Raw genomic sequence first — 23,107 nt, 5'->3', positions numbered from 1 at the left:
ATTGAAATGGTATCTTGGTACATTTTGGTATCTGGGCACACACGATCTCTTGATACATTTTAATCTCTCCTATTCCCCTCTTCCCTTTCCCCCATGCACCCCCTGTCTCAGGTAAAAAAAAAGACTCGATAGAGATATGACCTCTCTTGTTACCTGTTTGATGAGAGAACTGGTAAAACTAAAATTAAGTAAACCTGTTTTCAGTAACTTCAGGTAACAAATCCTGGTGGAGGGAGGGGCATGTATTTGATAGAGGATTTCAAAATTGTTCGCAACTTTGCTGTCACTGTGGAAATTGAAATTCGGAATGGGTGTATAATGTGGTGTGACAACTATTTTTTCTTTGTTCTGTTGTACTGCTCTTTCCTGCTACTGTCATCCTTATCACTGCTCTTCTTTTTCTGAACCTGTATTTCTGATTCATGTATTCAGAGTGGTCTCAAAAGCACATGTACACAGATCCTTTTCTGTAGTATAGTGTTTCCAGAGCTGCGTGTGAAGTTTCCACCTAAATTAGCAGCTTTCAGTTTCTCAGTGAAATAGTTTCTGTAGTATGTATATATTGATTGATTGATTTTTCTTTTTTTTTATTCAGAAGTGTCTTGAACATTTTAGTTTAAACCTAAAACCCATTACCTCTTCCTCCAAATCTTAGCATAAATCAGAAGCTCAGAACAGAAAATGACTGCTTTTTGCTAAAGCTCGAAATAGTGTTGTACTGGAAATATTGGCTAACCATAGTTATAGGTATCATAAGCAACAGTATTTCTTAGTATTCTTTGTCTACATGGTGGTTTTTGCTCAAGAACAGGATATTTTAAAATCAGTGTAAATTTTTCTTTTCTACCGCTAGAATACTAATATTGTGCACTCTTTAAGCTAAATCAAGTTTTGCCATAACAAAATCATAATGCCTAAGTAGCATTATTTTCATGAAAAGACTAACAGGTTAATAATAATAAAAAATAAATAATTTAAAAAAATTCTTTTTTTAACTGGAATGGTAATTAAACACATCTTGTTACTTTTACTGTTACCTGAGTTTGGAGATTTATGATGATAATATTAGCATGGTAGGTCCCTTATAGTCTGTGGAATCATACAGTGTAAGGGAGTTAACTTGGAGGGAGCATTACCTCATGGGAACACACCCGCAATCATACATGTTTGAACTTTTTCTTGTGGACTACTAATTGATGTTTAGTTTATGTTTGGTTCTTTTTCCATCCCAGGCTAATGGCTGAGTGGCGATTTTCTCGGGGAGTTAGAGAACAAACCAAAGCTTTTCTCGATGGTTTTAATGAAGTTGTTCCTCTACAGTGGCTACACTATTTCGATGAAAAGGAACTGGAGGTGAGGTTTTCTCTTCAATATTTTTACCTTCTGCAAAGGTAATACATATGGAATGATTAAATAGATAGGTCAACTTGAATCTCTCATCTCTGGCATGCTGCACCTGATAGCTTCTGGAACATGGAGAATTTAATAGGAGTAGTGGGGGTAAATCATGGTGAAAAGCCAGTATCTGTTGCATCAGTATTTCATGGTGTTCAGCAGTTGGGAATTTTTTATTCCATCCTCAGTACTTATATGTGCTTTGGAAGTTTCTATGAAAGGATCAGAACATGATTTCACAGATAGATCCGTTGGTCATGGAAAACTTCCCTCTGTGGTAGATAGGTAGAATTGCCTTGTGGAATGTGCATGGAAGTTGGTTCTGGTGTACAGTGATCATTTAGTTTCACATACATGGTCTAAGGGATAAGTTTTACAGTTATTGCACTTAAGAACAGAAAGTTGGAGGAACCAACAAGGTTTGAAGCTGAATTTTGCAGATCCTCAGTATGTAACCCAAGAGCTGATAACAGGAATCGCTTGCATGCACCATGTTTACTTAACAATCAGTCTGACCAGTGTTCACTATTGGGCTTGCAATTTGCAGCAGAGCCAAAAATCTCTGTAGTGTTAGGCTTATGTATTTCCATGAGACCCACAAAAGTTCCATGTAAATAATGAGCAATGTTCTGAAAGCTTCTTAAGTTAAATGGGATTTTTTTCTCTGAGCAAGGACTTTAATCCGTCTATTTAGGGTTCAGTTTTCTAGAAAGCTTTACCTTTAGGACTTCCAGCTTTCATTGCCTCTTATAATGGATGCTTTGCAGGCTTACACTTTGCAGTGTGTTTTATCTTTACTAGCAGTACCAGCAATGTGATCATGATCATCTTGGAATATGAGGCAAGGTTTTAATAGGAAAAGTAATATCTCCTTTAATGAAAAAAAATTCCTTTTATGGGAAAGGTAGAATCTCTTACCATAACATTATTAGTCAGAAGAAACTAAGTTTCTGGTATGCAAGCTTTCAGACCACTTAAATACATAAACAGTTTTGGAAGAGTTCTGTAAACTTAGAATAAAGGTAAATGTGGCTGTGTAGTAAAGTCCTTTCTTTTGGAGCCAGCACCTTCACTTTTGTTAGCATATCTCATGCAAGATACAAAATTAATTCTTAATTTATGTGTGTAGACATGTATATCATCAAGTAATTGTTCTCTTCTCTAGGTTATGCTCTGTGGTATGCAAGAAGTTGATTTAGCAGACTGGCAGAGGAACACTGTTTATCGTCATTATACAAGGAATAGCAAGCAGATCATATGGTTCTGGCAGGTGTGTTGATCTATAAAATTTCAGACTTTAGATTTTGTTTTCTAACACAAACGTCATGTGGAGTGGAGGGATGACATCTGAATGAAGATGCTCACTGCTTCCTTTCCTTATCCTTTTCAGAGAAGGAAAGGAGGATTAGTTTCTTGGGACCATACTTTAGGGTGGGAAATGGCATGTAGATACCTGTGTTACATGTGGATGGTTGGGTCTTGAATACGTCTGCTGTATCTTGTTCTTCTGATTGATTAAACAACCATAAGGGGTTTGTTTGTATTGTTAGCAATGATCTGTTCTTATCTGTACACCTATGCACCTGAAATGCTGTTTATTATTTATGAATATTATCATATTAACTGTGCTAGGCTAGCATGTTTTTGACAAAGTTACTATAAGAAAATGATGCAGATGAATTATTTGCTGGTTTATTTATATTGTCAGAATAATGTAAGATCTGATGATACAATCTCTTTTTAGGAAGTAGTTACTGAAAGAATCTTAACCAAAATTCAAATAATTTGGATATGGTTTCAGCATTTATAGAACAAAAATACTCATTTTTGTTATCCACATTCTTCTGAGTCAAAATTCTAGTTTTGTTAATGCTCTTTCTCTTGCTGAAATGTCATCCATCTCCCCTCTTTTCTTCCTTTTTCCGTTGAATTTCCCTACAAAGTGATACACCTGTTAGAGATGGTGTTTGCCTCACTGAGACTGCCGCGTGCAGGGTGTGCCTCAGTCTTGAAATGTCCAGAGCCTGCGGCTAGGCTATTGCTGTTGTTTAATCAAAATGGCAATAGTCTTCATATAAAGCATTGGCATGATTTATGTTTTAGTGTAGGATAAAAAAGATAAAGATTCTTCTTATTTGGTGTTCCCAGTCTTCATATTCTAACAGTCAGCAGTGCATATTATCTGAAATTACCGTTTTCTCTCTCCACACCCAATTTTACTGAAATTGAGAAAGGTTAACTGTTCTCAAAGTGTTGTCTTTTAAAACTGAATTATTCTTTTTCAATAATCTTGTGGGTTTTTTCTTTTTCATCAGCTATGTTAAAGATATTTATTACATAATTTGAATTTCTGTGCCTAGTTTGTAAAAGAAACAGACAACGAGGTTCGCATGCGACTTCTGCAGTTTGTCACTGGCACGTGCAGATTACCACTGGGTGGATTTGCTGAATTGATGGGTAAGTAAAAGGTGACCAAAACTTTTATACTGTCACTGTTCCATTTGCAAATGAACCATGATGCAAATGTACAGACAGCAGGAACTTCATGTACATCTGCTTGGATCTAGAAGGGCTTTTTATATCAGAAGTCCTATGAATACATTTATAAATCATTAGGAAATTACTTCATTTCTATGAGAAGACTGTTCATATTCATGTAGCATTGAGTACCACCTAATGAGCCCTGTGCTGCCTAAAAGGAACAGATTACAGTTGCTTTAATCTTCTTTTCTAGGAAGTAATGGCCCTCAGAAATTCTGCATTGAAAAAGTTGGTAAGGAAACCTGGTTACCAAGAAGTCACACTTGGTGAGTTGTTACATGTAAAATTTTTGTACCTTTACTGGTTCCCTCTTCTGGTCTTGCATTTACCAAATCACATGTAATCTAATGTGAATCAATTCTCTATCTCCATCTTCAGCTGCTTTGATGGCTCTAACATGCTAGTATTGAAAGCTGTTCTGGTTGCCATATTCTATAATTTTGCTACTGCTTTGTACACAGTTCATCAGTATCAGATCTGTCAAAAGTTATAATACTTCTTGCATAGAACTGAGAGTTGTTTCCCTAATTCTTTATTTTAGAGACTCTTAATTAACTGAACAGAAGTAATATTGGGATTAGGTATATACGGTTAATAGGTAAACTTACACAGTAACATTATGAAAGATGAACGTCATGAGAGAAAGTAGCATAAAAGAAATGACAGCAAATGTTCGAAATGGGGATGCTCAGCCGAGAACGCAGATATTTTTTCCTGCCATGCTTCACATTATTATTGGCTTAGTATTCCTATGCCAAACTGGAGCAATAGGCACACACATCAGTTTCCCCTTATATGTGTGCAAAAAGGACACAGCTTCCTACATTGTGACAATAAAGTTCATCATACTTTTAAACTACTTCAGGAAATCTTCCACTTCACCATTTTCTCCATTGGTGATGTTTTTTCAAGTGATGATTTCAAGCTGTTAAACATCCCTCTTTGTCTAAGGTAATTTTGAGGAAGGCATGGATAGAAACAGAATTTTGGCAGAAGACTTCTAGGCCAAAGTTTAGAAGGGGGTGTGGGGGGAAAACCAACAACTATATGCAGGCATGTGCAGGGAGAAAAAAATCAGCTTTTTCATGCTCTTGCTGGAATTTGGACATGCATCAAACTAGGATGATATTAAATTTCAGGATGAATATTTCTCAGTATTATAGTTCTCTGTATCTTGGGTTGTCTTTAGTCTTCAAAGGTTCTGGTTTTAATCTGATGTGATAAGTCTTCTGTCTTTACTGCTCATAGGAATTGCAGTGAGATTGCACTGATTGCTATTTCTTCATTTTTAATTGTTTGATTTGAACCTTTTTGACTTCTGCTAAGGCAGTAGAGTTCTGTAGTGTTGTACATGGGATTTAGAGAAACTTAACATAATTTTGTTTTTTTCTACTCAGTTTTAATCGTTTGGATTTGCCACCATATAAAAGCTATGAACAACTAAAAGAGAAGCTGCTCTTTGCCATTGAAGAAACGGAGGGATTTGGTCAAGAGTAGAAGTGGCTTCTAGTGAAAAAGGAGATCTTGCATAATAAAAGGCCCAGCCAACTAAAATTGCACACTTAATTGTATATAAGCTTTTTGTTCTGTACAGTGATCTTTCTGGAACTCTAAAAGTATAATTGTTCTCCGTTCTTCCACAAAGATATGCAAAACAGTTCAGCCTTTTCTACTTTTATTTATTGCCCTTCCAAAAGACCAGAAAAAACCCTCATAAATTTTGAAAGCAGACAAGAGACTTATTTAAAATATATATTAAAAATATAAATATATATACTAATAGGCTCTAGTTTTATAGAGCTTTAAGTGTATGAAGAGTTGCAGCCATTTAGAAGGGCCTGGATTTGCTTTATCTTGGCTTCATTATTCAGAAAAAAATGTTTAAACTGCTCTGTGTTCTCCCTTAAGAAACATCTCCAAGTTTGTTTTATTGCATGGCTGTTCTAAAAGGTGTTAAAGGCTTAGGCCAAACGTATCCTAAATATGTAGAAAGAAGCTGCTGGTATTTGAGTTGACAGAATATGTTGTTCTGTCAGTTTAATTTTTTTAAATACGTAAATAGCTGATATAGACCCCTCTACTGATGTAGCCAAGGTCATGAATAAAGCCTTTACTACTTGCACAAGAGTCATGTACAATAAGATGAATGTGATTTAATGTTGAAAGAAATTGGTGCCACTGTTCTGACTTACTGTAGGAGCTGAACAGAATATTTTAATTCATTTGAGCAGCATTGAAATTTGTTTACATATTACCTTGGGTTATTACCACGAGGATGTTAGGTAATCTTAAAAGAAAAACATAATAATAAAAGAGAAACTATTACACATTCTCTCCTTGGTCTGGTGTCTTACAGGTTTCTTTGCTTGTATTTTGTTTCCCTTTTCAATCCGTGATGTCCTTCTTACAACTGTGTAGACTCTATTAATGTAAACTGAGATATAAGGGCACACAAAAGGCAATGCAAATTTGCTGCTTCCTGGGTTCAGTTTCAGTTATTGGATTGAGTAAGCCCAAATAAAATGACAGTTAAATAAGCTTTGCACAGATAAAAATATTAAGTAGTAAATACTCTCATATCTCTTAAGTTCTTACAGAGATTCAGATATACCTGAATTAACTGAGTATGTCTAAAATCTGTCATTCTTTTATGTAGGTTAAGTTTGTCCTAAGTGCACAATAATATAAAGACATTTAAAAAAAAGTTTTATTGGCACTCATTGAGGGCATTTGCTGAACTGCAAAAACGTGTTTAAAAAACCCCACAACTTTAACACCTTATTCATGTGAACTATATTAAATGCTACTTTTAGCAAACCGTGCTTCCTTATTACAGAGTAAAAACATGTTTAAAATAACCATTTGTATTATGCTTTAAATATTAACTGTGAATTCCATTACATTCAACTTAGACAATTTTGTACACACAAGAAAATGATTTCTTAGAATATGATTAAAACCACTTCTGTAACATACCATATTGCACTGTTAAAAGTGTACATGCAGGCAAAATAGCTGTCTCTGTTCACGTGTCTTTCCAATACAGCAACTGAATTCTGCCAAATTTACATATAGATATATATATATATATATATATATATATATATATATATATATATATAGGATTCTCTTGAGGCTTTGTATTTGTCATGCAGAGACTACTCTGGAGCTGTTAACCTTCTGAAAGCTTCTGAAACACCAGTGGTGCAGTGGGCCCAACAGACTGCTATAGTACGTGAACTTTCTATAAGAAAAGCTTCAAAAGTTTCCACCACTTTGAAGGTTTTTTTATACCGCACCGAATATCTTCTGCAAACCCATTTTCATAAATAGAGAATTTAATTAATTTCAAGTGCAAATCCACTTAAATTATGACTTTTGCAGTTAGAACAGAGAAAGCATTAAACCCAAAACAACCATCAAAAGCTAGGCAACAGAAGCCTGTGTGCCCTGCTCAAAAGACAGTTTAAGAGGGCTAAATGTCATAGAGTTGACCTTCATGAATTTGCACTAATGAGTGAGTCGGTGACCCATTCTCCCCTGCTGAATTCTGTGAAACTGTGAGTAAGTGAACAAAACAATAATAAAAAAAGACAGCACATCACAAGAATGTACTTGCTTTATTGTTTGATAACCAGCTGTATCACAGCTGCCACAGGGCTGATCAGGAAAGCATGGCTCTTAAGAGGAAAAAATGACCTAACTATTTATATACACGTGTGTCTGTGGTACAGCTAACTTGGACGTTCTGGGAATTTCAGTAATACTGCATTGTAACTTTCTCTTTTCCCATTTGCGCTCCCCACAATTGAGCTGTACTTGGGAGTGAGGGGGGAGGGAGGGAGTGAACAATGAGAGGAAAGGCAACAAAGGCTGGGACTCACCTGAAAGAACCAGTGGAGGTAACCACCCCTTGAAGGAGCTGCTGCGTCCTTCAGAGGATCCGTTTGTTCCTTTCTTCTTGCAAGCAACTCAGCTACTGTTCTTTACACTCTCAACAATCAATGCTTTTGTAGTGCATGAACGCAGAAAATTCAGTCTCTTGGAGACACTACATGAGGCTAGAATTAAACCTCTAGACTGCCTCTCTGACCCTTACTGCCTGAGCACAGGTTTGAATGGTTAGTCTAAGAACTTCATACCCCTCATCTTCTTCCCAGAGTGCAATATCCTTTTCTGTAAAAAGCAAACAGGTGGTAGTTATAGCCTATTTGTTCTAGATTGTTAGACTTCCTACTGGCAATAGCCATACCTATTTGCCTACCAGTTTTTCATTATTTGGTCCTTTTTTTTCTGTTGAGTAACCAGAATATATTGTTTCAAAAGTCTGTAAATATTTTCTGTGCTGGATCTCTAGCTTAGGATAATTTATTTTTCTGGTGACAGTTCCTGCTAAAATACCAGCAAGAACAAGATGGAAGTTTTACTTTATCTCTATAAAAAGAAGTCTCTGTGCTTCCAAGTTGTAGTTCCCTTCTAATGTACCAGGAGCGTGCATTCCTCCTCTCATCACAGTCTCAGGTAAGGAGTGCATATATCTAGCAAATGTTGTGCAGCCACTAACTCCTCAGAATTCACAGCCTCTCGACATACAAGTAAGTTCATATTCCACAGCAAGTTTCTCCCTGCAGATGGTGGCATCACCCATAAAAGGACACGCTTAGGTGTTCCCTATTTAACTTTTTTAAACTACAGCACTCTTTTCAAAATCAGACACCAGCATTTAAGTGTATTGGAATTAAGATGCTTGTACAGACTTAATGAGAAATCTGTAGGAACATCTAATAACATGAACATCTATTGCTCTAGGAGGCCATTGAACCCGACAGGAAAAAGCTCCAGAAAAAAAGTGCAGGTTTATAATTGTGTCCTGGCCCTGTATCTCCTTTCTTTAAAGTTATGCTAGTCATGTTTCTTATTATTCCGCATACATAACTTCTAACTGAAGAGCATAAAAAATAGTTAAAAGCCTGTGCAACCACTGTCCCCCCCTTTCCCATCCAAGACATACCCTGCTTTTCCACAAAGCCCTTTATTCCCATGAAAATGAAGACATGATCATATAATGAAACAGATCTTCTAGTTAACAGCTTAAATGAAATGAGACCGAGATGGCAAGTTTAGGCTATGCTTTTATTAACAGCTTCAATAAACCAAAGTTGTTTTTAGCATCTTTTTCCTATGCTGCTCAAACCTGAGGCACTGAATTCCCATTATCTTGTTTCTTGTTATATAGAATTAAGTAACTCCAATGCTTCTTTCTGTACCTGAAAGAAATAAATATACTTACAGCAAACCAGCACCAAGCAGTTGCAGGCTATTCTAGCAGAACTTGCCATGCAAGCACCTAGACATTTCACCACAGTTCTGCAAATTCAGAGTCCTCCTAAGACTAATCATGTTTCTTCCCGTAGTTTCAAGATGGTCAACAATTGAAACATGAATGGGAATAAACTCCCTTAAGCCAGTTTCTTCAGTGTAATTCACTTACTATATGTAGTAAGTTTGTGTTGAATACAGATGGTTAGGTCTTGCTGTGCTGTAGTTCAGTAGTAGCATGGAGTAAGGTGTCCTGTTTCTGACCATAACTATACAACCTGGGGTTTTCAAAACTGGACAGCAGCTAAGGAAGTGTAAGACTGTTTCTGCCCTTTGCCTAGGAATTCTGGGTAATAGCTCATAAAATTTGACTATGACTTCTAGCATATGTATTTAAAAAAAAAAGCAAAACTAAACCACACCAACATCCTCCCCCCGATACCACCCCTGAATGAAAAAAAAAACAACTAACTTCTGGCCCTGACAGAGCAAGCAGTGCCAACAACGTAAGCCAGATACTGCAGATAATCAGAGGTGAAAAATGCTCAGAAAACCTAACTGGTGACTGCAGAGACAAAAATTCAGAATTCTTCGCACAGATGTTTCCTTCTCGCTGGACTACCAAGCCTAGTTCCCAGTATGTTTTGCATTTCACACATTCACCCAGATAATGGAAAAATAACACCTCTCTCAGTTTAGCAACACTGTGCTCTTCTAGGAGATAAGGAAACAGATGTTTGCACCAGGAGGCCAAGCACTACTGCAGCAGATAAGCAGTTCAACAACTTTGCTACTGCACAAAAATCAATACCAACTTGTTTTGCATGGTTTCTAAGGAAAGGCAAGCTATTGTGATCACCAGTTTCACAGACGCCTACAGCTAGTACAAACTGTCAGAAGAGTTCACCAATTTCACGTACACCAGAGTAAAGCAGTGGAGGAACAGAACCCTTACTGATATCTCCGCTGAAGGAGCTCACTATTGGGAGAAACAGTTCAAACTTACTAGTGCATATATGAGAGGGAAACCTTAGTAGTGTTTTTTCTGAGGTGTGAAGTGCAAAACCCTACCAAAGTTATTTCTTACAATTAGGACAGTCAGAATGTCACAACACATCTGGATGATTGCTGTAACAGTTAAAGCATTTCACGTGGCACCTTAATGCTAAATGAATTAGAGGTCAATCAACCGTGATAAGATAAATCAGTTAGAAATCAGGCTATTAGTTCCTGATACTAACAGGTTTGTTTATGGAAGATAACTGCAGCTGCTGTGGTTTATACTGAATACAGTATTAGGTCTGAACAAGTCTAATGGATTACCCCTGCCCGGAAGTACTCTGTATGCGCTTAGGTAGGAAGCAGATGTCTACTCATCCAAACCAGGATCCTTCTGCACCTTAATTACCCTTCAAAAGGGTAATTAAGTGCCTCCATGTCACCTAGCATTGGAGTTTTCCTGTCAAAGACACATTACTTCCACTTGTCTCAATTCAGATAATATGAGGCTCTCTCTCAGGGCCTGGAAAAGGACTGCAATGTTGCGTTTGATGGATCTGGCAAGTTTTTGATACATCCATGCTTTTTTCTTCTTCCTGTTCATGTGTTTTTTAGCTCTTCCAAACTACAATTTATACTGCTGCAGTTTTAGGCATATGAAAAGTGAATCTGTGCTCACATAGACATGAGTTAGCTCTGATACTAGCCCTAACTTCAAGATCACAGCTAAGGGTGGGGATTGTTGTTAGCACTATAAAAACGTCACAAAGAAGGAAGCATAACAGTTCTTTATTACAAATATAATTTTTCCAACCACTGTGTTCTGAGACAGTTACCAACATACTAGAACTTTTGGAGTTTCGATCTGATCCTGGAATATAGGTGCTCAACTGCAGTTTTCTCCAAGTTAACTTCATAAAAAATTCCACTGCCATGAAGTCACACGTTGGGTTACAGTGTATAATTGTGCTATTATGGTTTGTAACTTCTTACCTGTTTGTCCTCTTCTGTATGTGCAGGATACTCCTTTGCTTTGCTTAACCACAGAAGAGCCATCTTTTTATTGTTTAACTTCAAGTATGTCTTCCCCAAAAAGAGCAAATTTTTGCTGTAGAAATTTGGGTCAGCTGTACAGAGACAGGAGAAAAGCTTTGAATGAGAATCAGCAGCACACTATCAAAGCCATGACATAGTGTCACTCCTTTAATTAATTATTTTGGAAAGAAAACAGTAGTATAGCTTTGGATTAGAAGGAAGCCAATGTAAAACTTCTGCTTGCTAGATTTTTCTTTTATACAGTTACATTAGCTAGCACCTTGTTACTTAATATACTAAATGAAATTACATTCTTCACAAACAGTGAAATAGTGAGCTTAATTCTGGACCAAGTAAGTGCAAGAGGCAATGCAACCAGCTTAGCAAGTATAGGCAAAGAAATGAAGGACATATTTCCTAACCTCAGAGCCCAGGCATGTACAGATTATTAGCTTAGCTTTTGCTACGTGGGAAGACAACTTAAAACCGTACCCAAATGTAAGTCTTTCAAGGAGGTATTTAAGAAGTTGCTTTTATAAAGCATGCTTTGGCTCTCAATCATTATAAAAGACTACTCTTGCTAGTCCAGCTATAAACCTAACACTGCCAAGACCACCACTAAAACATGTCCCTCAGCACCACATCCACATGTCTTTTAAATACTTCCAGAACTGGCGACTCAACCACTTCCCTGGGCAGCCTGTTCCAATGCTCGACAATCCTTTTGGTGAAGTAATGTTTCTTAATATCTAATCTAAATGTCCCCTTGGTGCAACTTGAGGCCATTTCCTCTTGTCCTATCGCTTGTTACTTGGGAGGAAAGACCAAACACCCACCTTGCTACAATCTCCTTTCAGGTAGTTGTAAAAGACAAGGTCTCCCTTCAGCCTCCTTTTCTCCAGACTAAACAGCCCCAATTCCCTCAGCCCCTCCTCGTAATGCTTGTATTCCAGACCCTTCACCAGCTTCCTTGCCCTCCTCTGGACTGTCTCCAGCAGCTCAATGTCTTTCTTGTAGTGAGTTGGCTCAAAACTGAACACAGTATTTGAGGCATGGAAAATTCCAGCAAGCAAAGTCACAGCTGTATAAAAGGATACAGAGCTTGACCCACTAATATTAGTGAAGAAATGCAGTAAAAAAATTACATCAAATGCCTCCATAAATACACGGAGGTGTTTGGAGGCAAATTTTGAGATTAAGTCCACTGTTCCAGTTCACAGCTGCATTACTTAAAACCCAGAGGAAGATACGCAATGAGCTTGTCCTTCAAACTCCACCAATATAACCGCATACAAATCTTTCATGGAACACTGTTTTCCCTGGTCTTCCTATATCTTTGAGCTACTCAGTTTTTCTTATGGCTTCCATCTTGGCGAAATAATTGGCCCGTATTTTCTTTTACACATAGATATATTTTACTGTCAGGTAGATTTGCACCTTGATCCAAATAGCTTCTGAAATAATAAATAAAGTGCTTTCTCTGTTGTTCTATTCAGAATATGGAAGACTTTTGAACATTAAGAAAATTTAGAAAAAGTGACATAAAATTCCCTTTTTTGCTTGCTTCTTCCCCCTGCATTCCAGTTGGAATGCCTTGGGGAAGAGTATTTTGTTACTAATTAAGGTACAAATTTCACTTTAATACTTACTCAAAAAAAAAAGACTCAAAACACACTCTACCTGATGACAGTGTGTAACATGCTTTGAGTATCTCCAATGAATCATTCCGATGTAACAGTCTAGTGTGTTGACTTGCACAAGACAATGCTATGTTTATCAGCTGATCATGTGCTATTAAGATAATACCATAATCTAAAGGTCTATTGCAAGTCATCATTCATAAAGGATATTGTTCAGTCCAAAAAAGCTAGTATTACCTTCCTCTGCCATGTGGAAGTAACGAAGAGCCTGCAAAAGATAAGGTTGTCTACTTTAAAATGGAGAATAAACTGAATGCAGTAGTCAAACTAAAGCCTTATGTGCATGTTTAATATAGCTGAAGGAATAATCTTACTTTTATAAATTCAACATGGTACTAATTATTCTCATTCAAAAGACAAGATTTGACATCATTGCAACAGAATTGGTTCTTACCTAACTATTCCCCTGCCACTTCCTCTGTAAGTACAGTCCCTTGTGTTTGTCCCTAGCAAATGGGATCATTTTTTTTCAGTCTTCTGCTTATTAAGATAATGCTGAATTTTATTTCTACCTTCCATCATATCTACAGGCCATCTATCTGTGGCCAGTCTGACCTGGCCAGTTCTCTTGTATTAATTTCATAGATGAAAAAAATCTTATCATTCAGGTCATTAATGTTGACAAATACTTCAGGGAGAACTAATTCCTACAGAGCACCAGTTACTATCCTCTTACTTGAGAATAAACCTTTATGAAATCCACATGCATTTTTCAACTATCCTGCACTTCAGAAATTTCAGACAATTCCTGGCTGGAAGGAAAATATTGTCAGAGAACTTAAAGTGTGGATGTATCTAAAAAGCAGATTTTGTACAGGAACTGCTGAAGTCCTAGCAGTATGGCTCAGCTACAGGTTTTGGGACAAGTTTTCTTCTTTGGCAACTTTCAGTGCTGCAGAACTTGATGCTGTGACCGGCATGATTCTGCAGTATTCAAAGTCCCGGCTGACATTTTGTATTCTTTTGAGAATGATTTTCAGCAAAACTTACAAGCTTGACATACCATTAGAGAGTTTTATTTCTTTTTCAATCAGAGCTTAAACTGCTTTCTGTGTAGCAGGCAAACAGCCTTCTACAATTGCTTTCTAGTGACTTCTGCCCATCCCACCTTAACAGAACAAAACCTAGTGGGCTAATTATTGGTTGATCTAAACAAACAATGATTATATCGCTGCAAGAAACATTCCTATTACCAGTTTAATGTTCAAGTTCCTCTGGGTGTACAAGTGGTTAAGTAAGATGCAGGCTCTGTCAGACACTCCAGAAAATACATATCTTGAGAGTATGTTTTAGGCTGTATCACAGCAGGCACTTTCATGACAAAGATGAACAAAAATACTTAAAACTGAAAAACACACGCTATATGTAGCCAGGGGATAAGAAGGTACTTATTAGCAGCAAGTAACAAAACAAGTTGTTACTGTTTGCTTTTAATATGAAGGGAAATATTAGAATAGTCCTATCAAATAAGTACATGGCATAACACCGCTTTATAAATCATACGCACTGGCACTAGTACAGCCAATTATCCGCAAGAGATAATAATAGCAAATACAAACTAAGTTACATACAGCTTGTTATCTTCTGCTGCACAAGCTACATCAAATAATTTTCACTATTTTGTGTGTGATACAGCTGAAAAAAATTAAGGATTTTTATGGTTTTAGATATCCCTCACTCTCCTGTTATATTCTCATTTTATTAATGACAGTTGTGAACTCACAAGTCCATGCTTATTCCATAAGCAGAGGTCAGCTTTGTCAGAGAAATTAGTAATATTATATACATATGGACAACTTTGTGCAGGGGAATAATAATCTGTGAAACATTTTCATATTGTACCTCTTGAAATGTGGAGGTTGGTGGTGTGGCAAATAGCGTTGCAGCTATTTTTCGTTGGTACCATGGCATTTCAGCAAAAGTGTAACACCTGGAGCAAAAGGAAACATTTGTATATACGCTTCAGATTTTTTCTCTTATTTTCGAGTAATATTCTCATATCTCGGACATCATAATTGTTGTTTCCAAGAGTCACAAGAACTCCAGCCACACTGCAATTTCTGTAAGCAAGTTCTTATAATTGTACAACAAAACAGGAAGATGTCTGAAGCTGCTGTGTAGCTCTGCTGAAGAAGTTTTGGTGTGTCTTTTTACTGGGAACTGCTATTACATTAGACAAAAATGGAGACAGTTATTAACCATGAGAGAGCTTTTAAGCTTGAATGATTTTAATGATTTATGTGTATTTGATATCATTCTAATATATTTGCACAAACAGGGCACAACTGAGTAATGTCATTGCCTTACCTCAGCATTATCTTGTTTTTCTCAATTATTATTATAAAGCAGATCTGCAGTACATTCCTGAAAGACTCTTTTATCTACAAGAATGAAAATAAACCCAAGAATCAAACTACTGTGTTCTAGGCTAGGCCGTACTACACTGTCTTCCTAGCTATTAAATAACAAAAGCAATCAGTCACCTACCTTAAAGATGCCAAAAGGATTAAGCATTTGTTAAGTATTTCAAATATATAGAACATTCCAGGTGTAAACATTAAACAACACTGTTCACTCTATTATCCTCTCACAATGAGTATAAAAATGTTCTTCACTGAGTAAAACAGAGCACTAAGGAAGAGGTGAAAACTTAATAAATGCAAATATGGAAGCGTTCAGGTAAGAGAGGGCAAGGCATGGAATACAGTCTGAGTTGAAATTCTGCCATCAGATGTGCCTTCAAATAAAAGAAGTTCAACCCAGAATAGACTAGAAAGGAGAAAAATAGTCAAGAATTGGCCAATACCAAATCTCAATTTCAGATGAAGACACTCTGAGATTAAAAAACAAGCATACTTAAATATGCGATATAAGGACTTATAGTGCCATAAGCTATATTAATCTCACATTTCTGATCATAATTTCTAATTTTCTTTAGGAACGTTTTAAGTACTTTCCAGAACAGGCTTTGTATCTCAAAACTGACATTAAGGCTCAGTTAGATGGTAGCATATGTTTCTGTTTAAAAATCTAGACTACTGCATGTAGGTCATGTGTGAATGACCGGTGAAAAACTGAAGCAAATTTGCAAACTAATGAAAAAATCTGGAGCAGTACATCGCAGTTTAATCTGATAAACAAAGTCCAGAAAAAAAAAAGAGAAGGTGGCTGTGGTAGTTAGCATTTTTAAGCTTTGGCTTTTTAAGCTTTTTAAGCCAATACATTGGCTTTATTTATTTTCAACCTCTCAATCTTACAATTATTCCAAGCATTTCTGCAATTCATATAAAACATTTTATATTATGGCATTTTTTCTTTGGTACAAGCTAATTTTTGTTTGAAAATACATCTTACCAAATGCCTATGAGATGAATTGTTGTAGCATCTTTTGGATTCAGTTCAACAGCTCTCTAGCGAGGGAGAAAAAACACAAGATGTAAAAAGTTGTTCTGTTACATTTGGATTTAAAATACATTAAAAAAAAGTAGACTTGTTATCCTAATGGTAATTAAACCAGATTAACACTGTGTAGAATTTCAAGGCAATATGGTATTTATTCAGTGCACAATTGAATCAGCTCACCTCCAAAAAACTGAAGACACTGACAAGTTTTTTAGCACTTCTGTTTAGGTCATTAAAAGTTTCACATGCAACTTGGCATGTTCAGATTTTGGTATAGTTTCTGGTGATATAAAATTAGTAGTCCTTTACCTTCTCCAGTATTTGTCCTTCACTACTGCTACACAATCCACAGCCAGATATTCATTTCTCAATAGCACAGTTACACTTTAACTAGTCCTAAGAAGTGTCAAAAGCACTCAAGCTACTTCAAGACACTCTTCTATAGGGAATTAGTTTACTGCAGGAGGTAATCTGTACTCATTGTTGCTGGGATATTCAGGACTGTCACAATAACCCAAAAACCGAAGTGTTACCACGAGATCTGAACAGAAGTACACTTGCAAATTTTTGCCAAAAGGTAGTTCACAATTCTCTCACAATATACATATTGGATGCATCAATGCTATCACGTGCACAAAAATGTTAACATTACCTGGAAGTGCTCTTTGATAACAATGGCATTTCCAATCTTAGTCTTGATTCCCTCAAAATCTCCAACATCACTGAGGCAAATTGCATACCACTGTAATTCAAAGAATAAAATGTTTCATCAAGTGCTATAGCTATTAACAGTAAATTCTAAAAAAGCCCAGAGCATCTGCCACCACCGTTAATGAGAACAAGGAAGAAGTATTTGTTATGAACAGCTCAGCATCAGAGCAACCTGTGGTCTGCATGTATAAGGGAATCAATGTCCTCTTCTCATCCAAGATTTCACCACAATTGACTATACTTTGTTACCTCCTTGACTGTGAGAGAAGCAGCACAAAAAAAAAGATCAGAATGAAAGCAGAGCCTTAAATATTTACAGTGAAACTCTCTAGAGCTACTATTATGAACAGCATGCTGAATGGGAGGTGTGAACAACATTTTTAAGGCTACATCAGGGAAGGACAAGCTGGTTACCTCAGCTGCAATCAGCCTGATCAATCATCTCTTTCCATGGTCCTGCGCACAATTAACTAGTTCATGTTCCTGTATAAGGGAAATGTTGCTGCAAGTATCTGAACTTTGATCTTTCACAAAAGTTAGGGTGAATTAGAAGTCTCATTCATTCTCAAATGAAAAGTTGAACTATGCTGAAGTTTGCTGAATCAGCACAATGACATTTGTTCCACTTTCGGCAGAAATCAAAGAACACGATTTCAGTTATTTTGCTTGGCTCACCTTGTGTGCTGCAAAATTTGATTCATTTTTTTCAAGTGCCTTTTTTGCATACTCAAGAGCTTCATATGCCAGCTGTCTTTTCTCCTCTGCAGAAGTAGTACTAAGCTGAGCTAAATCTCGCGATGCCCGTGCCAGCCGCCATAACAACTCTGCATCATCACTAGTTATGAACAGAAACACTAATGTTTTAAAGCGATAATGGACACAAAGCAAGCAAAGGTCTTAAACTAATCCTTCAAAACGTATCTCAAGTGGGTGATAAAACAACAGCATTTGATCTGTCATCCTATAGCTATATAACCCAAAGATAACAAACAACAAATGAAAGCCCTCCATTATAGACTGTCTGATGATAACTTTGGTCTCCCATTCTGGTCCACAAAGCAAACATATCTGTAGGAAAAGGACTGTGTTTTCTAAAAAAGACGCAGATTTAAAAATCCAACAGCACTACTTAAAACATCAGAAGAAAAACAAGGACTCCTTTGTTCTTAGCTAGACGACATTTTTTCCAGCATTCCACTAACTTAATGTCTACTAGTAATGTTTAAAATATTATGCATCTTTTTCCCTCTCCATCTGTACCTAATGAAATTCTTCCTAGAACAGTGAAAAAACATAGATTAGCCATATGACCATGACACAAAGCTGCACATTTATATATATATTTATATCACTACGTCAAATTGTGTATTGTATGTTATAGCCAAAGACGGGGGATTTTAAGTTTTATTATTTTGTTAACATATTGTTTTGAAATGCTGCTTGCACTTTACTATACTTTTACCTAACTACCATTTCAATTCTGGCTTATGATTCTGAAACAGACTTTAATATTTAAGTTTAAAAGGTCTTTCAGAGGTTCTGGATATCTGGCTATAACTCCCCCCCCCCCCATCCCCGCTCTCTGCAACAGGAATAAATCAAAACTACCTGAAACCAAAAATATTAAAAAGCATACACAAGTTATTGCTAAACTCACAGTATTTCTTATGTGGAGTAAAACAGTCACTGCTCTCAATACAACACTCCTACTTTAATTAACAAAGGAACACAGAACTAGCAAACTCATTTTTCAGCTAAGTCACAAAACTGTTAAGTACTGCTGCTGGAATCATTACCCCTCACAGAATAATTAGTATTGTAATTAGGAAGCTTATACCTTGCTTATGACATGGTGCCCTTTACAGGCTAGGACTTTCATTTAACTTCCCAGGCTTTAAACTTGCTTCCCTAGTGAACTGAAAACTACCGAAAACAGCTAAAAATTTGATTTCCTCTAGAAAAATCCTAGGAGTGAGATGCCTTGTCTTCTCCAGAGGAATGAACTTTTCAGTTTGCTACGCGTTTTGTGAGTTTCCCTTAAACATCTTGTTCCAGTTAGCTTATCAATGGTGTTTTGTGCAGTTAAGACATAACTACACGAGTGAGGGGCTTTTTTTGTTCAGACTCAAATGTTAAGATGAGACAAATGAAGAGAAAAACCATCTGCGCAGCACTGACAAAGAAAGGGAATGGTGACTCTCAAAAATTTTCAATACCTGAATTCTAGGTACTCTGATCATTTATAACAGTGTAGACACATAATGAGTTACTGCATTAAACTTAAAAGGAGACTTAAAGTAGTAAAACACAAAAGCAAACACCCCACCACCACCTTTTGCAGGAGTGAAAAACTTGTGTTAACCCTCACCTTCTACAGCTACCAGTCCTTACTTTGTTCATTTTTCCATCAGGACGAAAAAAGAACAGGAGTCCTTCTTTCCTACTTACATAAGGATGAACAGAAGGTTCTCCAGTATACCACAATGAGAAAGTGAGTTGAAAAACTGGTACAGAAGAGCACAGAAAAGAAGTCACAGCAATGTCTCAAAGAAATCAAGTACCTATTTTTATGCTGAACCAGCAACTGATGCAGCTTTTCAGTTTCTCCACTCCCATACAGGTAGTCTGCTTGCTCTATGACTTCGTCCACTTAAGAAGGAATTAATATAGTAGAAACAGAAGAACAAATTACATATAAATAGGTCATTATAGCATAGGAACATTTTAGAGGAAGACAACCTAGCAGAAACACAAAGAACAAGTGATGTAGTCCTCTTTCAGGACATCATTCCAAACAACTTATATGTGCGGCAGGGTTGAAGAAACTACATTTACAACAAACAGCTAGGAGGAGAAACAGTGTAGAATACTCAACTCTCTCGTGGAATTGCGAAACAGCTTTCAGCAACACAGCTTTGGAAACTTAAAGGATTTAACATGCAAAAGTATCTTTCTCAATGTATTGCACCACTAAAAGCAATTTTTTTTCTTTGTGAAAATGGCAGGAAAAAAAATACGTATTAAAAAACTGATGAGGAGGACAAGTGCAGTAAAGATCCAAGTAACAAAACCCCTTCATTAGAACATCTACAAATAAAAATGAACAACAAAAAATTTCTTCATTCTCACTATGTTTCCATAGTTTCGCCAGAATATGACTGCAAGAGTGAGTGGGTGCCACTGTCTTACTCAACAAGCCAAAATGAAACATTGCTGAAATATTTTCTGACTGAAGTCCTGAAGATTTCACAAACATGACTCAAAAAATACAGTTCATCTACTGAAATTTCTATGTGTTCTAGGTACTAAAAGCAGAAATAATTTAAAAAAACAAAATGGCTTTCTAGAGTATCAATTTATGAACCAAGTACCCATTGCTCTTATGATACTTTAAAAGATGACAGAAGTTGGATTATTATTTCCACAACTGGCTGAATATAAAGAAGATATAAATAAATATAATATGTATACAGTACATAAACCAGCATTCCAGAAACAGAAATACCAAACACCACACAATACAAGATTCTACCATGAGAACAGATGGAATTAGGAGGAAAAATACCCAAAAGGAAGAAGGTAGACAACTCTATTAAAATATATAACTGTACAGCAGAAGAGCATTCTCCATACTCTTCTGCCAATGTTAAAGCATGAAAAAACAACCTTTTTAAGTCAAAAGCTGTGTCTAATTTCTTACAGACCTTTCAGCTATGCTTATTGCCCCTTCGGTATTACTGCTGGGACCATGATTAAACTTCCCAATCAAAACAAGCTCTACACCCCTCAACCCTCCAACCCTCCACAAAAATTAATCATATTTATAAGCTTTCTTTTTTCCAAGTTATCTACTGAATATGGCAGTGATGTTTCACAGTAGCAGTTTTGTTTATAGAATAAAAAAATCCCTGAAACCAAACATAACAGCTGCCTCTTCAGCTTAAAAAGACGCTAGAATACAAAGCACTGGAGATTAGGAGACTATTCTGGATAATTTTTAACCCCACCTCATCTCTAAATGCCTTCTATCAACCATTTCAAAGATAACGGTCTTCGTGGACTTTGGATTTTCGTGTGAAAGATTAGCTTCATTATACATTTCATCATTATCTTCAGCAAACAGTTGTTTGCTTGTTGAGACTCCCTGAATGCTACCAACATATCTAATGACTAGATGCTCAGAACTCAAACTTCTGAACACATTTCCCACTCGCTGTTTTATGTAAGAGCAGCATTTCTTTTTCACTATTATTTTCACCATATCAATTAGTTGTCTTGCATAGGAAGCACACTAACACCGCTTGTCTCAGCAATGTAAATGCCACATTCAAATGAGAGCACTAAAAAACACCAGAGACAACTAAGTAGTGTTATTTACATTCCTCACAGGAAGTTTTTTTGTGTACTGAGTAGCCATCTTTGATCTGTTTACTGAACCTCCTTCTATTACAGCAAATGAAACAGTATCTTATCCATTCACGTCCACAATTTGAATTTTATTTCTATAAGCATAAACATCTAAGATGTTTCTCTCTTTGAGACAGAGAGGAACACACTGTCTGAACTGCCTACTATCTAGTCTACACAGTAAGCAAACATTTCGGGCAGGCTCATTCTTCATTCCGGTTTACTCGCAAAATCCCTTAATTTACCCTGTGACAGATGACTTCTAGGTTTGCATCAATATCCCCTTTTAAGATAACATTACTTTTCTTTCAGCAGTGAGATTATTTTTTTCAGATCTTGAAGAGGACATTTTATTGTTCTATTGTTCTATATATTCTATTGTTCTATTCATTTCTGGTAGGTAATGCAAGGCTTTTCTTCTCCTTTTTCAGTGTGACAAAAATACAAGACATTTCTCCCAGGGCTGCTTGACTAGATTAAATAGGATTCACACAGTGTTCATATTGAAAATCGGAGATAACTAAGATTTCTAGAAATTAAATAAAGGTTGGTCTGCATTCGTAACTGAGTGATATCTTTCTCTATGAAATTTATTTAAAGCATGGGCAACAAGTTGGGTATCATACACCTTGTGCATATATATGCTAGACAGGATGAGATCTGCTTCCAGTCAGACTTGGAAGAGCAACTTGTTAAACTTCTACAAAGGCTACCCTGAACCCACTTCAAAAGTATCATGTCATAGAAACCCTATGCACGCAATGTCAGTAGGAAAAATCAAAAGTATTACATCATTTTCCTAAAAAATTTTTAGTGCCAGAATTATAAGCTACTCAGTGGAAAACATTACCTTTGAAGCTTGCATGAACCTCAGCAAAGCCAGAAATCAGCTTGTGAGCTCCATAAGCCAAAAAGGACCCGGTTGAAAATATAACCCCCCTGCAAAGGGGTTTTCTAAGCACCTGCATAGGATCATAAGATATTTATTAATAAACATTGTTATTCTAAGTTAAAAAAAAGCTTTTCTCGCTTCCAGATTTCAAATAAAGACTTTTGAAAGCTAAAACTAAAAATCTTCATAAGAAAAAAAAAACCCTCATTATCGAAAGAATTTCTTTTCACGATTTTTCCACAGAGGGTCAGAATTACGCCTTTAAATCATTAATTAAGCATTAGACTGAAAATAAATCATATATAAGCAGCAAACACAAGATAAGAAGCGCAAAACAGCTAACTCGCGTTTTTCAAACGAGCAGAGGGAACCCAGCTTTTGCAAAATAAGCCAGCTCTTAGTTCGGCCCCGCGATGCTGGAGTCTCCACAGCCGCTCCCTTCCCTCCCACCACCCTTCCCACCAGGAAGGAGAGCGGCCGCCCCCGCTCCTGGCCGCCGCACATCCCACCCGCAGCCTCCCCAGGCGGAGACATCCGCGGAAGAGCGGCCGCGCTATCACCACAGCCGCCATAGCAGCAGCCACCGACACCGCCTCCCGCCGGCAGAGGAACCAGTCCGTCCCCCAACCCTGCCCGGGCGAGGGAGAAACAAGGACAACAGCCGCCCGTTCCGCCGACCATTCAGGCCTCTGGCCGAGGATGGGGT

At 36.9% G+C, this 23,107-nt stretch overlaps 2 protein-coding genes across 6 annotated transcripts in view; one reads left to right on the top strand and one right to left on the bottom strand.

Moving 5' to 3' along the window:
• WWP1 (WW domain containing E3 ubiquitin protein ligase 1) overlaps window positions 1–7,466 on the top strand; it is a 59,864-nt gene extending 52,398 nt beyond the window's left edge. For all 4 annotated transcript variants that reach the window (XM_054059014.1, XM_054059015.1, XM_054059013.1 and 1 more), the window contains 5 exons: window positions 1,233–1,353; window positions 2,561–2,665; window positions 3,756–3,852; window positions 4,130–4,202; window positions 5,334–7,466. In XM_054059014.1, the coding sequence (XP_053914989.1) occupies window positions 1,233–1,353; window positions 2,561–2,665; window positions 3,756–3,852; window positions 4,130–4,202; window positions 5,334–5,433 (496 nt within the window). In that variant the 3' untranslated portion in view covers window positions 5,434–7,466. The remainder of the gene's footprint in view (window positions 1–1,232; window positions 1,354–2,560; window positions 2,666–3,755; window positions 3,853–4,129; window positions 4,203–5,333) is intronic.
• A 174-nt stretch (window positions 7,467–7,640) lies between these two features.
• On the bottom strand, window positions 7,641–23,098 carry RMDN1 (regulator of microtubule dynamics 1). Of its 2 annotated transcripts, none has more exons than XM_054059023.1 (10): window positions 23,080–23,098; window positions 22,360–22,471; window positions 19,664–19,751; window positions 17,778–17,937; window positions 17,044–17,133; window positions 16,344–16,399; window positions 14,832–14,919; window positions 13,167–13,197; window positions 11,248–11,381; window positions 7,641–9,203 (listed from the first exon to the last, which is right to left on the bottom strand). In XM_054059023.1, exons 1-10 carry the CDS (start codon window positions 23,080–23,082, stop codon window positions 9,165–9,167), a joined length of 801 nt encoding a protein of 266 aa, XP_053914998.1. In that variant the 5' UTR covers window positions 23,083–23,098; the 3' UTR covers window positions 7,641–9,164. The 2 variants fall into 2 exon arrangements, with proteins under 2 accessions (XP_053914998.1, XP_053914997.1); XM_054059022.1 differs by lacking the exon at window positions 23,080–23,098 and adding an exon at window positions 22,911–23,073.
• Window positions 23,099–23,107: the final 9 nt, after the last annotated feature.

The sequence above is a fragment of the Cuculus canorus genome, chromosome 2, assembly GCF_017976375.1.
Source record: "Cuculus canorus isolate bCucCan1 chromosome 2, bCucCan1.pri, whole genome shotgun sequence".
Taxonomy (NCBI): domain Eukaryota; kingdom Metazoa; phylum Chordata; class Aves; order Cuculiformes; family Cuculidae; genus Cuculus; species Cuculus canorus.
The sequence above is the reverse complement of the archived record's forward strand: the minus strand, read 5'-3'. Positions and strand labels throughout refer to the sequence as shown.

Coding starts and splice junctions, on each gene's coding strand:
- RMDN1 (XM_054059022.1), bottom strand. CDS start 22,973: ATGGCGGCTGTGGTGATAGCGCGGCCGCTCTTCCGCGGATGTCTCCGC. Junction 17,134..17,777: donor CAAATTTTGCAGCACACAAG/GTGAGCCAAGCA, acceptor TTTGAATTACAG/TGGTATGCAATTTGCCTCAG. Junction 11,382..13,166: donor CTTCCACATGGCAGAGGAAG/GTAATACTAGCT, acceptor GTCTCTGTACAG/CTGACCCAAATTTCTACAGC.